At 42.9% G+C, this 13,859-nt stretch overlaps 1 protein-coding gene across 1 annotated transcript in view; it reads left to right on the top strand.

The window, feature by feature from the left end:
• Positions 1 to 13,859, top strand: part of kiaa0825 (KIAA0825 ortholog) — a 109,696-nt gene that overhangs the window by 42,291 nt on the left and 53,546 nt on the right. Inside the window, exons 17-22 of the mRNA XM_034117776.1 lie at positions 488 to 718; positions 806 to 1,110; positions 1,329 to 1,435; positions 3,836 to 3,974; positions 6,006 to 6,161; positions 7,683 to 7,777. Of these exons, the coding sequence (XP_033973667.1) occupies positions 488 to 718; positions 806 to 1,110; positions 1,329 to 1,435; positions 3,836 to 3,974; positions 6,006 to 6,161; positions 7,683 to 7,777 (1,033 nt within the window). The remainder of the gene's footprint in view (positions 1 to 487; positions 719 to 805; positions 1,111 to 1,328; positions 1,436 to 3,835; positions 3,975 to 6,005; positions 6,162 to 7,682; positions 7,778 to 13,859) is intronic.

The following is a 13,859-nucleotide window of genomic DNA, read 5'->3' as shown; positions in this document are numbered from 1 at the left end:
TATTGTGCACTGAGAGACTTCTTTGTACTACACGTCTACTTTTAAAATAATAAAAAAACAGGGTTTCCCCGTAAAGCAGGCAACATTTTTGCTTATGGAATTCTACTTGACATCATATTCTAAAGGTTAATTTCTATTAATTCTTCTAAAGTGACTAGGGAGTTTGTCAGATGGTGGTCTCAAAAATAGGACATTGTACCATTGTAGGTCAACTGCACTTAACATTTTTTGTTTGTTAACCTGGTTGAGCAGAGGTGCTTTATTCCAAAGTAGTTCATCAATCGCCTGGGTGTCTTCTTTTTCACTGGCTTTGGACCTTGCTACAGCATCACACTTGACACAGCCTTACATGAACCTGATGCTTGTTTATACACAGGAGAGATGTTTTCTTTTTTTATTGCAGCAGCATAAAAAAATCATTGATAGATAGAAAGGTCTTTTAGCCTAATTTATTTAACCGCTGCATGTCTTTTACGGTTTCTCTCAGACACGACCCGGGCTGTACCTGTAGTGATCAGCTGTGTCCGAGCGATCGTTACAAAGTCTATCCACAGCATCCTGATACACCTGGTCTCCATGGTGATTGGTTGGCAGGCCACGGAGGAGCCTAGTGGGGCCTTGTTTAAGCAAAATGTACCAGAGAGCATCCTAGCTAAAATACCCAAGGAGTGGAACTACACACCACTGGAAGCACGCGGAAAGGAGACTGACACTAAGAGTACGTATGTTGGTTGTCACATTTTCAAATGAGCAATAAAACATCTGGTGGTTGTTTTCAAAAGCAAACATTTCTTTCTCCTTCCAGCTGTCATATCTGTAACTATCCAAGCCTTATCCCTCATTTTCACCAACCTGCCCTTGGCCGTAGCATCCATACCTCTCCCCATCCGCTACCTCTTCCAAGTGGCAGAGAAACACCTCTCGCAGCATGCTCGGCAGCTGCGCTTAATGGGCCTGTTACTCTGGGCCCTGTTAGGCTGTCTGATCCAGGGCCTGGAGGACCCAGACACACTAGAAGAGATCAGTGGTCTGGCTCTCACCCGTGGGGCAAAGGAACCCCTGTCCCTGCTGGCTGAGTGCCTACAGGCTACCATGGGCATTCAACAGAAGGTAAATGATCCGGTCTTTGTACAATAATAATGATAACAATACTATCTATAGTAATTAGCTGGATGTTTTTATTCAAAGTTGGTTAACTGAGAGCATAATACCAACCTGTTGTGTGTTTAAAAACCCTGATACTATCCTTTTAGGATATTGATGGTTGATTTAATGTGTGCCAACAATTCTGACTTATTAACCTTAATGGTCTGCTGTTTGTCTGACAGGGCGTTCCCAAACCAACAGTGCACAAAGTGCTGCAGACTCTGGAGGAGAAAAGACCAAAGTGGACAAACATGCAGCTGCAGAAAGCCCGCAAGCTCTGCTCAGACAGGTGAGAGGTCAACTGCGAGGATTTAGCAAGAGGTGAAGGTCACAATGGTATTGATGTCATTTATATTACTTTTTCATGCATTCAGGAAAACACTATATTATGGCTATCCATCATTAGTCTCAATTGATATTGATTATTCATGTAGGGCTTCAACAAAAATTGTGGTATCATTTTTTGCAGATAATTTCTATCGTAAAAACAGCTTTTTATAAAGTGAATTTCCCAGTACATAATTTTAGTGATTTATCAATAGTAATTGAGATTGAAGGCTGATGAAGGAGGTGGTTCAAACTGATCAAACTGACTGATGGTGTAGTAAACTACTTGACATTCAAAAGAGATACTGAATACAACAATGAAAAAGAATGCAGCTCAGATATGCTTATTTTTAATTGAGCATTTAAATTCTGATGTATCGTATCATCAAGATCATTTTTCATGTTAAAGCTACATGAGTAAGATCAATGAATCTCAGATGTGTTTGTTGTGGTAAATGATGGACATGTTGTCTGACTGAGTGGACTGCAGGCTGGAGTGATGGGAAAACAGCTTTCACTTTGGGCGGATCGGTGACCTTTGGCTCGCTGTTTTGTAGCTTGTTCCCAGAAACTGTGCCTCTGGTCGCTCACTTCATCATAGCAAACTTTGGATACATCCATCCTCATAAAAAGGTGATTCAGTCCCGTACCACAACATGTAAAAATTAAGAGAATGAAATAAATAAAAAAACTGATTAGATTACAGCCAGTTCTAGGAAATGCTGTCTGTTCCAGTGACAGGAAGAAGGGTGAGATCGGGGGGGGGGGGGGGTTAAAAGAGAAGAGATGGGCAATGGAGGGGTGCAGAGGGGGTTGAGTGGAAAAGTGAAAGAAGAGTGATTATGTATCACCTGTCGGAGGCATTCAGTGGGATCATTACTATTCATTAAACTAACCTTCACAGGGAAGTGACGCCTGGCTTGTAAACAATCAGAATACAGTGTCAGAAAGAGAGGGGGAGAGAGGAAGAGAGAGACTGTGTAATAACTCCAAAAACTACTGGCACTCCACTCAAAGCAGCTCACACACACACACACAACACACACACCAAACACACACCACACACACACACAACACACACACACACACACACACACACACACACACACACACACACACACACACACACACACACACACCACACACACACACACACACACACACACACACACAGTACACCCCTCAACAAAGAACATTTGGCCCTTGCGAGCCCTCCCATCTCTGTCCCCTCATCCCACTTTGCCTCCTTCCTTTCCCAACTGCACCCCCTCCCCACGCCACCCACCTTGTCTTTGCAAAGTAATTTGTAGAGGAGAAGATTATTGTTCTCCATCATGGTGACCCTGGCTGGGCTGACGGGATGCATACACAGATGAAGATGAATGCAGTTATTCCTTGGCGGAGGTCTGCCTCTTTCAGGGCACATTGGCCCTAATGACATGATTGATAGGCTGTCCCAAATCCGGAGGGGCCCTCATTAATCACCCCGCTGACTGAATCCAATCATCTGCTTCACCTGCACAGTGATGGACAGGAAAGGATACAGCACAGGTGCTGACACGGATGCACAGCCACCATCGTCGACAACACCACCGCCGGGCCGTCTGCAAAAGAATGAGGGGATGTTCATGGACGAGAGGGGACTCCTCTTCCTTTGCCACTCTCAATGTCAAGCAGCCAATGGCTGGCTGACAGGCGACACCGTTTCTGCCACCTTATAATTACAAAGGGGAAGAGAGAGAGAGCAGGAACAATGACAGGAAGTGTATGTGAAGGAAAGGTTTGATGGACGGTAGGGTGATATCCATCCATACAGGAAGGGCAGGAAAATGATGCGGGCGTCTGCCAGGGTTGGGGAATGTACATGCATAAGGACCTTGACACACAGTAACACACGCTTAAAAACACACACACCAATCACTTTTATTGCCCAGCATACTTCGGTTAAAATTCCCCGATGTATCTCATGAATGGAAATGAAAACAGTAAAGTTATTGTGTTATCTAACCCTTTAATAATTTGGCTGTTTTTTACTTTCGTGCAAGCCTTAACCTGAATGGTCTGAACGTTTATTCAATTTTTTTTTCTTCCCAAGAATTGCATTTCAAAAAACCAAAACAGATAATTAATTATTATCTCAGGAGTCGTGTTTCAGTCAATCGTTTTTTGCAAATCCAAAATGGTGAAAATTGTACCCAAAATGATTCACTAAACTAAAAAAAACTTTCTTAGCCAGAGGTGTAATAGAGATACAAGCTGACACCCCCTATTCCTGTTTCCTCTCTTTCCTCTCTGCCTGTTTTTTCTGTCTTTGTGTTTACTCTCTCATCTCCTACTTTTCCTATCTCTGTTTCTCTCCTAGTGTTTCTGAGCGAGGAAAGGAGAGCGGAGTCGCTGAACTGACTGAGCAGAAAATAGGCCTGATGCTGCTGGAGGTCTGCCACAAAGCAGGTGGCAGCGACTACCTGAGGCAGATCTATCACATCATCCAAGGCAATGAGGTAGGGAAGCACTCCCTCTCCCCAGCAATTAGGTGGCTGCTGGCCTGAGGCCGCAGGCTGTTCAGGAGGGGGAGACGGAGGGAAGGGGGCTGCTGCTTGTGTGCAGTCTGCTTGTTCTGATCTTCTGTTGTTCAGGTGACCTCAAGAGTGCAAACCTACAGTGGTTTCCTGTGTTATACTCTCACCACATGTAGAATATAGGGAGCCGCATGGAGCTACCACATTCAGCATAGAACTCTTTGTAGGAGATCTGAGTGAGAAAGAGCAGCGGTTCTTAAAAAAAGTTCTCTTAGCTAAACTCTCTTCAGAGAAAAAAAAGTTTAACTGAATGAAATGTGCCTGACTTAATTGAAAAATATATATATACATAGAGAGCTGGTAAAACAAGTGAGTTAAAGAGAGGACTCCTGGAAAGAAGTAAAAACGACATAAAAAGTGTAACATACAGAAACTTGCAGGTAACTGGTTCTATAACACCTCGGGTATCTCTATTAACACTTCTTCTTTAGTTCAAATCAAACAAAAACATCCATTATCTACAGCACACTACATTTACATCCCACAAAAAATCTCCTGCTACTGTATATCACAAAGGCAATAATATCTATACATTACCCACTGAATGACTTTTGGGCTTATATCTTAACATAATGGCTCTTAAAAAGGGAAAGATTATCAATAATGGGATGAGGCCTGCAATACTCTGTAAAAATATGACATTATAAAAGATCAAAACCATATTGTGGATTATTCCAATTTCCCAATACTTTCCAACTTCCCCACCCTGTCTCTGACATTCAGGCACAATGGTTCATACCGAGGACATAAACCTTTTGGAAAAGGTGATGAGCATGTACTCTCATTTTGAGGAAACGATGAATCATATTGTACATCGGTTGGAATTCATTGGCAAATATTAACTGGTAAGTCTTTGTTGGAGAAATGTTCAAGGCAAGGCAAGTTAATTTAGATAGCACTTATTAATAACAGAACAATTCAAAATGCTTTACACAAAACATTTATACCATGGAAACAAAGCTTCGCGCAAGCGCAGAATAAAAAATGAATAGATTAAGAGCCAAGAGAATAGAACATGAAATCAAGCTAAAATTAAATGGGAATAAAAAATACAGGGCATCGTAATATATAAATATCATATATTTTATTCACACTTCCAGAAGCTTAGATCTTCTCTTGCAGAATGCTATGAGAATCAATACAGTACTAATAGAGTTTTCTTAGCTGGGAAAAGTTGGGCTGATGCTCATGTGTTTCTTAGAGACATGGTCCTCCTATAGACTAGTCTATTAGGACACGGTGTGGAATAACACAAACATATACATTATTTTTACTGTTTTTGGAATCAGTGAACAGCTATAACTCTGCGTAGCAATTGAATAGAATGTGAATAGGATTCCCAGGTAGGCTCTGAGTTACCCTCCTGCTAGCTCGAGTATCTCCACCGAGCCAAGGTCGACGCAAGAACACGAAGGTCAGGGAGAGACCGGGCTGGTGGTGAGGCGGGGGGGGTAGGAGGTTCAGAGGCCATGTCCAGCTGACGGATGGGAATATAGTGAATTCACACCGGGATGCCCATGTACTACATGTACGCACACACTTAAAGAGATGTACACACTCATTACTTTATACTGTAGGCCTATGGTAATGTTCCTGAACATATTGGATTTTTTTATACTTTTGTGAGGCTGATCAATTTGGATCTTGGAGAAATTGATTATGTTATGCTTTCATTTTGTCAGCAGTCCAACTGAATAAAGAATATTGCAATAGTAAAGAAAAATCCTAATGTCTAGATGCTGAATGTCCTTCAGTATGCTCCATCAATCTTTCAGTCTGAGGAAGTTTTGTTTTTAAAGTAACTTTTTTGCCTCATTTGGTCTCAGTTTGTCAACCTTTTTCTTCACAGAATATGTTCTGACAGTCTGTCAGTCATGATATGTCTTTTTCAACCTCCCTCTTCTCTGTCTCTCTTGTTTTTCCCCTCTCTCTTCACTTCCGCCATGGATACAGGAATTACTGATGTCAAACCTAAGTGGAAGCACAAATTCGCCCAGTAATCCTCCTCACTTGGTGAACTTTGACCTTGGCTCCGAGAGTCGCATGGACCCTGACTGTTTCAACCCTCTCCACCAGTTTGATCATGTTGGCAAGAAGACGCTGGATCAGGTTTGTCAAGCAGCTTTACAAGTTGTCATCACATTTTTATTTTGGTAGCAATTAAAACGTTTTTTTTACATTTATTCTACCTCTATGAAATGTATTTGATATTCTAGTGATCAGTGGTGCAACTATGTGTCTTTAGACTTTGTACGGTGTGGATGTACTTTTGATGTACAGGGTGGTGTCGTTTTTACTTCCTCCCAAGGCCACAAGCTTAATGTTGAAGGTTAGGAGCTGTTAGAGTCTCTAGTGAACTGGATACTGTGGCAATCTCTGAAGTTGTCAGGTCTTTCTGGGGCTCGGCTTTCCTATTCTCCATAGGTCGCTACCTTTTCCAAGCAGCAGTTAGACTAGCAGGAAGAAAAGAACGCTGAAAAGGTGAAAAGATGAGAAGAGATTTCTTTTTCCATAAAAAGAATGTATAATGTTAAAGGAGAGTGCAGTCTGAAAGTGCACTTCTTTGGAGCTTTGAACGGTATACCCTCTTACCCCAAACTATTCCCCAGGAGTGCCACCATGATGTTCAGTTAATTGTTAGATTTTCTTTTCCGTATAAAGAGGATAAGTTTAGCTACAGGTAGTCCTAGCTAAAAGTGAGAGTTGTCAGCTTTCACCCGCCATGCTCCTCTTCTTTCAAGAGAAATACGACAGATATAATACAAAACAATCAACAAAAGCTTGTATTTTCTCAAGAAAGGCTTGTGTGTGTATTTTTATTTAAACAAATATATAAGGATTAGATTTATACACACATTACATCCCTTGTAATGTAGCTCTGTTTGCTGCAATTGTTTTTCAAGAACAGACACGTTTTAATCCTCAGACTTGGCCTGTTTTCGGCTTATCACAGGAGGCTGCATAGCTTTGCATAGAAACACCCTATTAAGAGAATGATTAAAATGCCTTCTCCGCTTCAGGTGCCTGTGTTGTTTGTCAAATAAAATGGAGGGTGGAGGGGGAAAAAAGTTACATCCATCAATCACCTACGAGGAAGGAGCTGAGAGGGGGGATGAATGGATGGAGGGAACGAGTGGAGTTCTCCTCCTCTAGTCAATAAAACTCAGCCTGGAGTTAAGGTGACATTTTGGCAATCAAAGCAATCAGATTTTTATTTGCTTTCCCAATATGCTGCTAGTGCCAAGTGTGTTTGGGTTTGTTCAAATGCGTGTGTTTACAAAAAAGAGAGAAAGAGAGCAAGAAATGGAGGGAGAGGGGGGGTTGGCGGGGTGCCATTGAAGATGGTAAGAAAATAAAGCAGAGCAGCCACAAGAGTAACGACTCCCTCCCAAAATTGATTTATCTTTCTATAAATGATGGCTACATCCCCCCAAATGGATTTATAAATTAATTGCTGTCTTATTGGAATAAAAACCTTCTTGTGCGGACATGATTGATCGCCTGGTGTTGGTAGCCTGCGCTGAGGACCCCCCTCCTCCTTTGTTAGTGGGTCCCAGCTGGAGCAGTAATGCACTGATGGTATTAACCCTGATTAATAACTAACAATACCCTATCCTCATACATCAACAGAGTGCAGTGGTCGACTGGGCATGGGACTGGACAAAAGTGCTGCCAGCCTATCAGGGCATGAGTCAGATCACCTTCAAAACTCTGCTGGCCAACAGGTAAAACACTCATTTCACTTAATAGACACATGTCCACTGACAGGGGGAAGGGCGTGCAAACACAAGTGTCTTTACATGTACACAATGAGGCGTTCATTTGGGACTCCGGAGGCAAGTTTCCCTCCACCTCCAAATTCCCTTTTGACTTAACTTCAGCTTAAGCACCAGTCATTGGGGATCGCGTAGCCATAGCTGCTCCTCATCATAGGTACAAACTTCCACTTTGTTCAAAGGCCAAGGGCTCATGTGGTGTTTACCATTGAGGATGAGCTTGAGAAAGAACGCTTTTGGAAAGTGTACTGGAGTGCCATAATACCCTGTGTGTGTGTGTTGAATCATGGGATCCTGTTTTTTTAATGCACATGTGGCTGACTGTTTGCATGGATAACGTGTGTGCAAATGTTGGTAATTGAGGTATGCCTTTTCTTCAGGCCTTGGAACAACCACAAAGGTAGTAAAAGATTGAAACATTGGGGCTAGCTCAGAAGATGTTAGTGCCACCTGATTCCGGATTTGTTTGCCCAGGTCCACCACTCCTTTCCCATCCTCCACCTCCCCCCCCACTCTCCTGTTCTGCTTTGCAATGGGCATACATATTTATGCAAGTATGTGACACATATTAGATGGCAATTCTTCAGGCTGTTCCCTGTTCTCCATTCACAGCTGTCACGCTGCCAGCTATCAGGGAGCCATGGGGCTATTGCACCTTGTCTCCACGCCTACGCCCAATCTATTCTAAATCACCGCCATTGTAACACACATACACCTTTCTAACAAAGGGCAAGCTCTGCATCTGCCAAGGACACAGGTCTAATAAGGGTGAAGTATGCAGCTCTGTGCTGTGACGAGCTTTGTCGCCTTCATGCCTCTACCCCCTCTTCCCAAAGACACACACACACACACACACACACACACACACACACACACACACACACACACACACACACACACACACACACACACTCCATTCTTCCTCCCCTTACATGATGCTTTGTTGCATGTTAAAACCGATACTGTCATTGCTTGACTGAGCCAAATTAGTGTTGGGGCATACATGAATAGAAACCGAATGTAGTGGATATAAAGTCTGTTGGAGGAGAGAGGGGGGGAAAAAAACAGATTGGTCGCAGTTTGAAATAGTGACAGAGATCGAGAGCAGTCAATACTGCCATGGCACCAAAAAGTATGAGGAAGGATGGGAGTGGGAGGGGGTAAAGGTTATATAATTCACCCTGATCTCACAGTATCAAAGTGTCTGAGATTCTGCCATTTGCCTCATTAGCCTCCCTTTGTTGGGCCAGAGGAGCAGATTTCATGGAGGATTTGGAGAATGGCTTTGGTTCTGCATGAGACGCTTGCACAGAGCAGGAAGTTAGTTTCACGGCTGGCGACATGTAAGCTGTCAAAGTTTTCCTCGGATCCATCTCCGACTCAAAAATATCTCTCAAGCTATAGAAGACCATTCACGGGATAAGCGCACTGATGTTGGATCCACTGATCCATTTGTTAGTGCAGATAAGGATAATGCTTTCTGCATAACGGCAGACTGAAGTGCCCTCGGCTGTTTTCACAGAGGCTTCGCAACAATTGCTCTTTTACTCATTCCAGATGCTGGACAAACCACAGGATATCAGCTTACACTTTTGTCCATGTTAATAATAATGACTCTGTCTTATACTGTATGAAAACACCTATCATTGTGACCTTGTTATGTTCTGTATATTCAGTCTTATGAGTATAAGTCTCCTTGAATGACTTCCCTTCTTTGTACATAATTTTTTTTCCCGCTCCCTTGACTGTGTGAGTTACCAGTGTGGCCCATTGGCCTCCTATATATTGTTACAGTGGCAGGACAGTTATTGTGCCCAGGGTTTATATCACATTCTAATGGAGCAAGGCTATGAGTTAAGGGCGGTAGGCTTTTACACCAGGGCTGTTAAATCACTGTTCAGATGACTTCATTAGCAGAGGAGGACACATGCTGAGACACACACACACACACACACACACACACACACACACACACACACACACACACACACACACACACACACACACACACACACACACACACATTTTCACCCTGCTACCTTGACGATGTAGCCAGACAGGAGTGAGAGTGGATTTATACAGGTGTGTGTGTCCTTCTTTGTCACCTGTCACTTCAGTTCCCTCAGCACGATGGCTCATCCATCATCTGCAGATTGAGCTTTTCAGCAGAAACCAGACTGATTAATACCACCCTAGGACCCCCAGGGTTGACTGGCTGACTGGCTGACCTGACTTCCTGGCAGGCTGGAAGTTTGAATGGATAGATGGACAACTTGTGGGTGTGATAACTTTTAAGCCTGCTTATTTGCTGGCAGCTAAATGGCTGATTAACTGGGGTATGACTGTTCATATGGATGTAGCAAGCATGAATCAGTTGAATAGTGGATTAGTGACAGGCTGAATGGTGTTTTGACTGAATGGCTAGGTGGTTGACTAGCCTGTTGGCCTTTTTTGATGAATGGCAGGTTTGGAAAATGGATTGATCAAAAGAATATAATGGACTGACTGTGGGAGGAAAACTGGTTGACTGAAAACCAGTATACTTAATCTGTAAAGGATCTTTCTCTAGCGAAACTATATATTTTTTTTAATAACTCCATCTTTATCTTCTAAACACCATCTTTCTCAAGTTTAATCCATTCAACTATCCTTTACAGATCGGATACTATGGTACTGTTGGCTTTTGAAAAAGGTGTTGGCTTTTGAAAAAGGTGTACTACAGATATACCACGTCAAACAGTATTCAATAATCAAGGTTCAGACCTCAATAGCACTACAGTACAGATGTATTTAAACCATCATGACGTGTATTCACCCAGTTCCTTTGTAATGAGTCCTTAGCAGCTTTAAAGCAAGGTTCCTTTCATGAAATGCCAAAATCAATGACATTACATATTCATGTTAAATATGTGCTTGACGTTTCACCTCGAAGAAATTGCGCATTGAAGGTTTTGTGTTAATTCTCATGATCTACAGATTTACTTCAAATTATGAGTCATCATTTGCTGTAGAAGCAGGGAGTCAAAGTGCCAAGTGATTTAACTGAACCGAATAGTTCCTCTTCAAACACTGATCGATGGATAACTAATTTGCTTTGTCCTTGGTTACACTTTGAAATCCCCTTTTCTTTAGTGAACACTTGTAACTATCACAGCAGATTTTTTTACAGAACAGTGAAAAGCAAAACAACCCCTAGGTTGGAATTAACAGCAGCAATGCCGACCCATGTCTTTCACTAATTTGCTCATTGCATTAAAAGGCCTTTATAAACTGGCTTTTATGTAAAAAAAAATTCCATCCAAGGAAAATACATCAAATCTTTGAAAAGGTATGAAATATTGCCACAGAGAAATGCCAAGGTGACTTTTTGAGACACTTTCCTTGAGTCTGTATGTCAGAAGAGGTCCTCTGACCTGGTTGATAAGGGGTAGACAAGTATGAGGGATGAAGCCCGATGTGTCACAGGGCGGCTCCTCCATTCCATCATAAGGACCAAATATCATTCAAGGACATTCACACCAACATCCCTTTTGCTGGTCTACTGCTCCAGGTACTTCCTAGAACCAGCATGGGGCAGCAGACAATAGACATTGACCAACAGTAAAGTTTATATATGCTATGTCTTGTGCGGTAACACATTTTCTCTTCTGAGTAAAAGCTAGTCATCACGATTTTATTTCACCCATTGTCAGTAAGAAAGTACTAACAGCATTGACCCATAGATTTGGTAGCTTAATATGTTAAGCTACACTGTAACTATGGAACACTAAAGCATTTCCTCCGCATTGTCTCATTGTTGCTGTTACCCCTCAGGTCCATAACAATAGCAGTTTGTGGAAAAATGCCAGTCTGAGGCATTCTCTTGCTTGAGCGGCTCCTTAAATTGCAGCGATAGACGCTTGTGCTTTCAGGAAGTGGGCAATCGCCATCTGTTCCTGGGCTCTGCCATATGGCAGGCCTTTTTCTCAGGGAATAAAATAAAAACAAATATGTCAGAATGTTCGTCTTCCTCCACGGACGCTGATCAACCTGGGGAGAAGCTGGATCTCAGTGTGTCTGGATTAATGGTCTTACTTTACGCTTCAGGGAATGAGGGAGTGCTTGCTGTGTGTGTGTGTGTGTGTGTGTGTGTGTGTGTGTGTGTGTGTGTGTGTGTGTGTGTGTGTGTGTGTGTGTGTGTGTGTGTGTGTGTGTGTGTGTGTGTGTGGTGTTGTGTGTGTGTGTGTGTGTGTGTGTGTGTGTGTGTGTGTGTGTGTGTGTGTGTGTGTGTGTGTGTGTGTGTGTGTGTGTGTGTGTTGGTGTGTGTGTGTGTGTGTGTGGTGTGTGTGTGTTGTGTGTGTGTGTGGTGTGTGTGTGTGCATGCATGAGTATGAGTATGAGTATGAGTATGAGTATGAGTATGAGTATGAGTATGAGTATGAGTATGAGTATGAGTATGAGTATGCCTGTTTGACGGTATGCACATGCTAATGCACATTTATGTACCTGGAAGTATCTCTGGAATCATTTATCTGCCTTAAAGGGTGATGTTACCGTACCATTTTGAGTAGTTGGTTGCCCTAGACTTGGAAGCATTAAACAACACAGGAGGAAAGAGCTTCAAGGTTAGCCAGAGTGACATTTCATGGCTGCCGCTGCCAAAGACACAAGACGAAACGCTCTCAAGCCATCATCAGGCTCTCCGTCTTTCGAGGCCAGAAATTCAAAAGACTTGTCACTTTTGAAAATCAGGAGAGTGTGATGTGTCATTGAGGAAGGGCTTCTTTCTTCTCTCGTCGATCCCCTTGTGTGTGTCCCCTCCACTGACTGACAGCTAGGGATGGGAGTTTGTGTTGGTGGAGACAGAATACATCTTTTGTCTGCTTGGTTATACATGGTGTGTTTTGTCTTCGCTACCCCTGGACAGCACTGACACATTGAGGTTTTCATTAGCCGTAAGCAGGTGGTGAAGGAGAGGGGCGAGCTTTTGTGCACGAGTCTGCTTCAGAGCCCGTCTGTGTGCGTACGCATCTGCACTGCACCAACGCGTACACTGTATGCATATCATGGAGGGCGTACATGTGTCTGCCTGCATGCGTGTGGATGTTCGCTCTTATATTTCAGTGTGTGATATTTGGAGGTTTGCTCCAAAGGCGAATAAATCAGTGATGCCTGGGATAAGGCCGTGGCCCCTCCTCAAACTGCACAGACAAGCTGAGAGGCTCATTAATCAAACGGCCAGTCACAGATGTGATGGCTTCCACACAAACCGCCAGCAGACTGTGAAAGTCACATCCAACAGAGTCAACTGTCAGCCAGGCAGGCAGGCAGGCCGGCCACACTTTTCCTCTCCCCCCTCTCTCTCCCTTTTTTTCCCCTCTGTTGTATTTATCTCTCGGTCTCCCTTTACCTCCTCTCACCTCCAACGTGAGGCCTCTGTGTGATAGTTTGAAATATATGTCCAGTCCCTCTAAAAACGATCTTGAGGGTTGAGACAAATTTATCTTGTCGGAAGAGAGTGTTCATGGTCAAACCAATACAAGAACACAAGACATTAGTCATTACTGCGCATTGCTCTGTGTTTCAGTACACTGTACTTGTGGTTCAGTACAGTTGAACGATATATATTTTTCCACGACCTTGCGTATCCAGTTTTACATCCTGTTTCCTTGCGACCTTAATAAATGGCTAACTCACCATCCTATGAAAGTTGATAGAGATGACTTTGCACTGGTCAAGCCTAGGAATATATTTGAGTTAACTTTGAATAATGCATATCATACATTCTGTTCTCTGTGTCCAGCTCTAAGTTTAAGTGCTGCTGAAACAGTAGAACTCTTCACCGAAATGTAAAAGTGAAATGTGCATCCTTAATGGATACTCAGCCCTGTATAAATGAGTTTGTCCATCTCTTTCTTGTTATCATAGCACATATTCTAACCAGTTCACTGCTACAATCTCCTCCTCCTCCCAAAGGAGTTGAATTAGTTACAGTTGTTTACAATAATGTCACTATTCACTGACAGGATTGTCGGTGCATAGCGCTTATGCC

Source organism: Trematomus bernacchii, unplaced genomic scaffold, assembly GCF_902827165.1.
Source record: "Trematomus bernacchii unplaced genomic scaffold, fTreBer1.1, whole genome shotgun sequence".
In the NCBI taxonomy this organism is placed as follows: Eukaryota; Metazoa; Chordata; class Actinopteri; order Perciformes; family Nototheniidae; genus Trematomus; species Trematomus bernacchii.
This window is presented reverse-complemented; position numbering and strand designations above follow the sequence as displayed.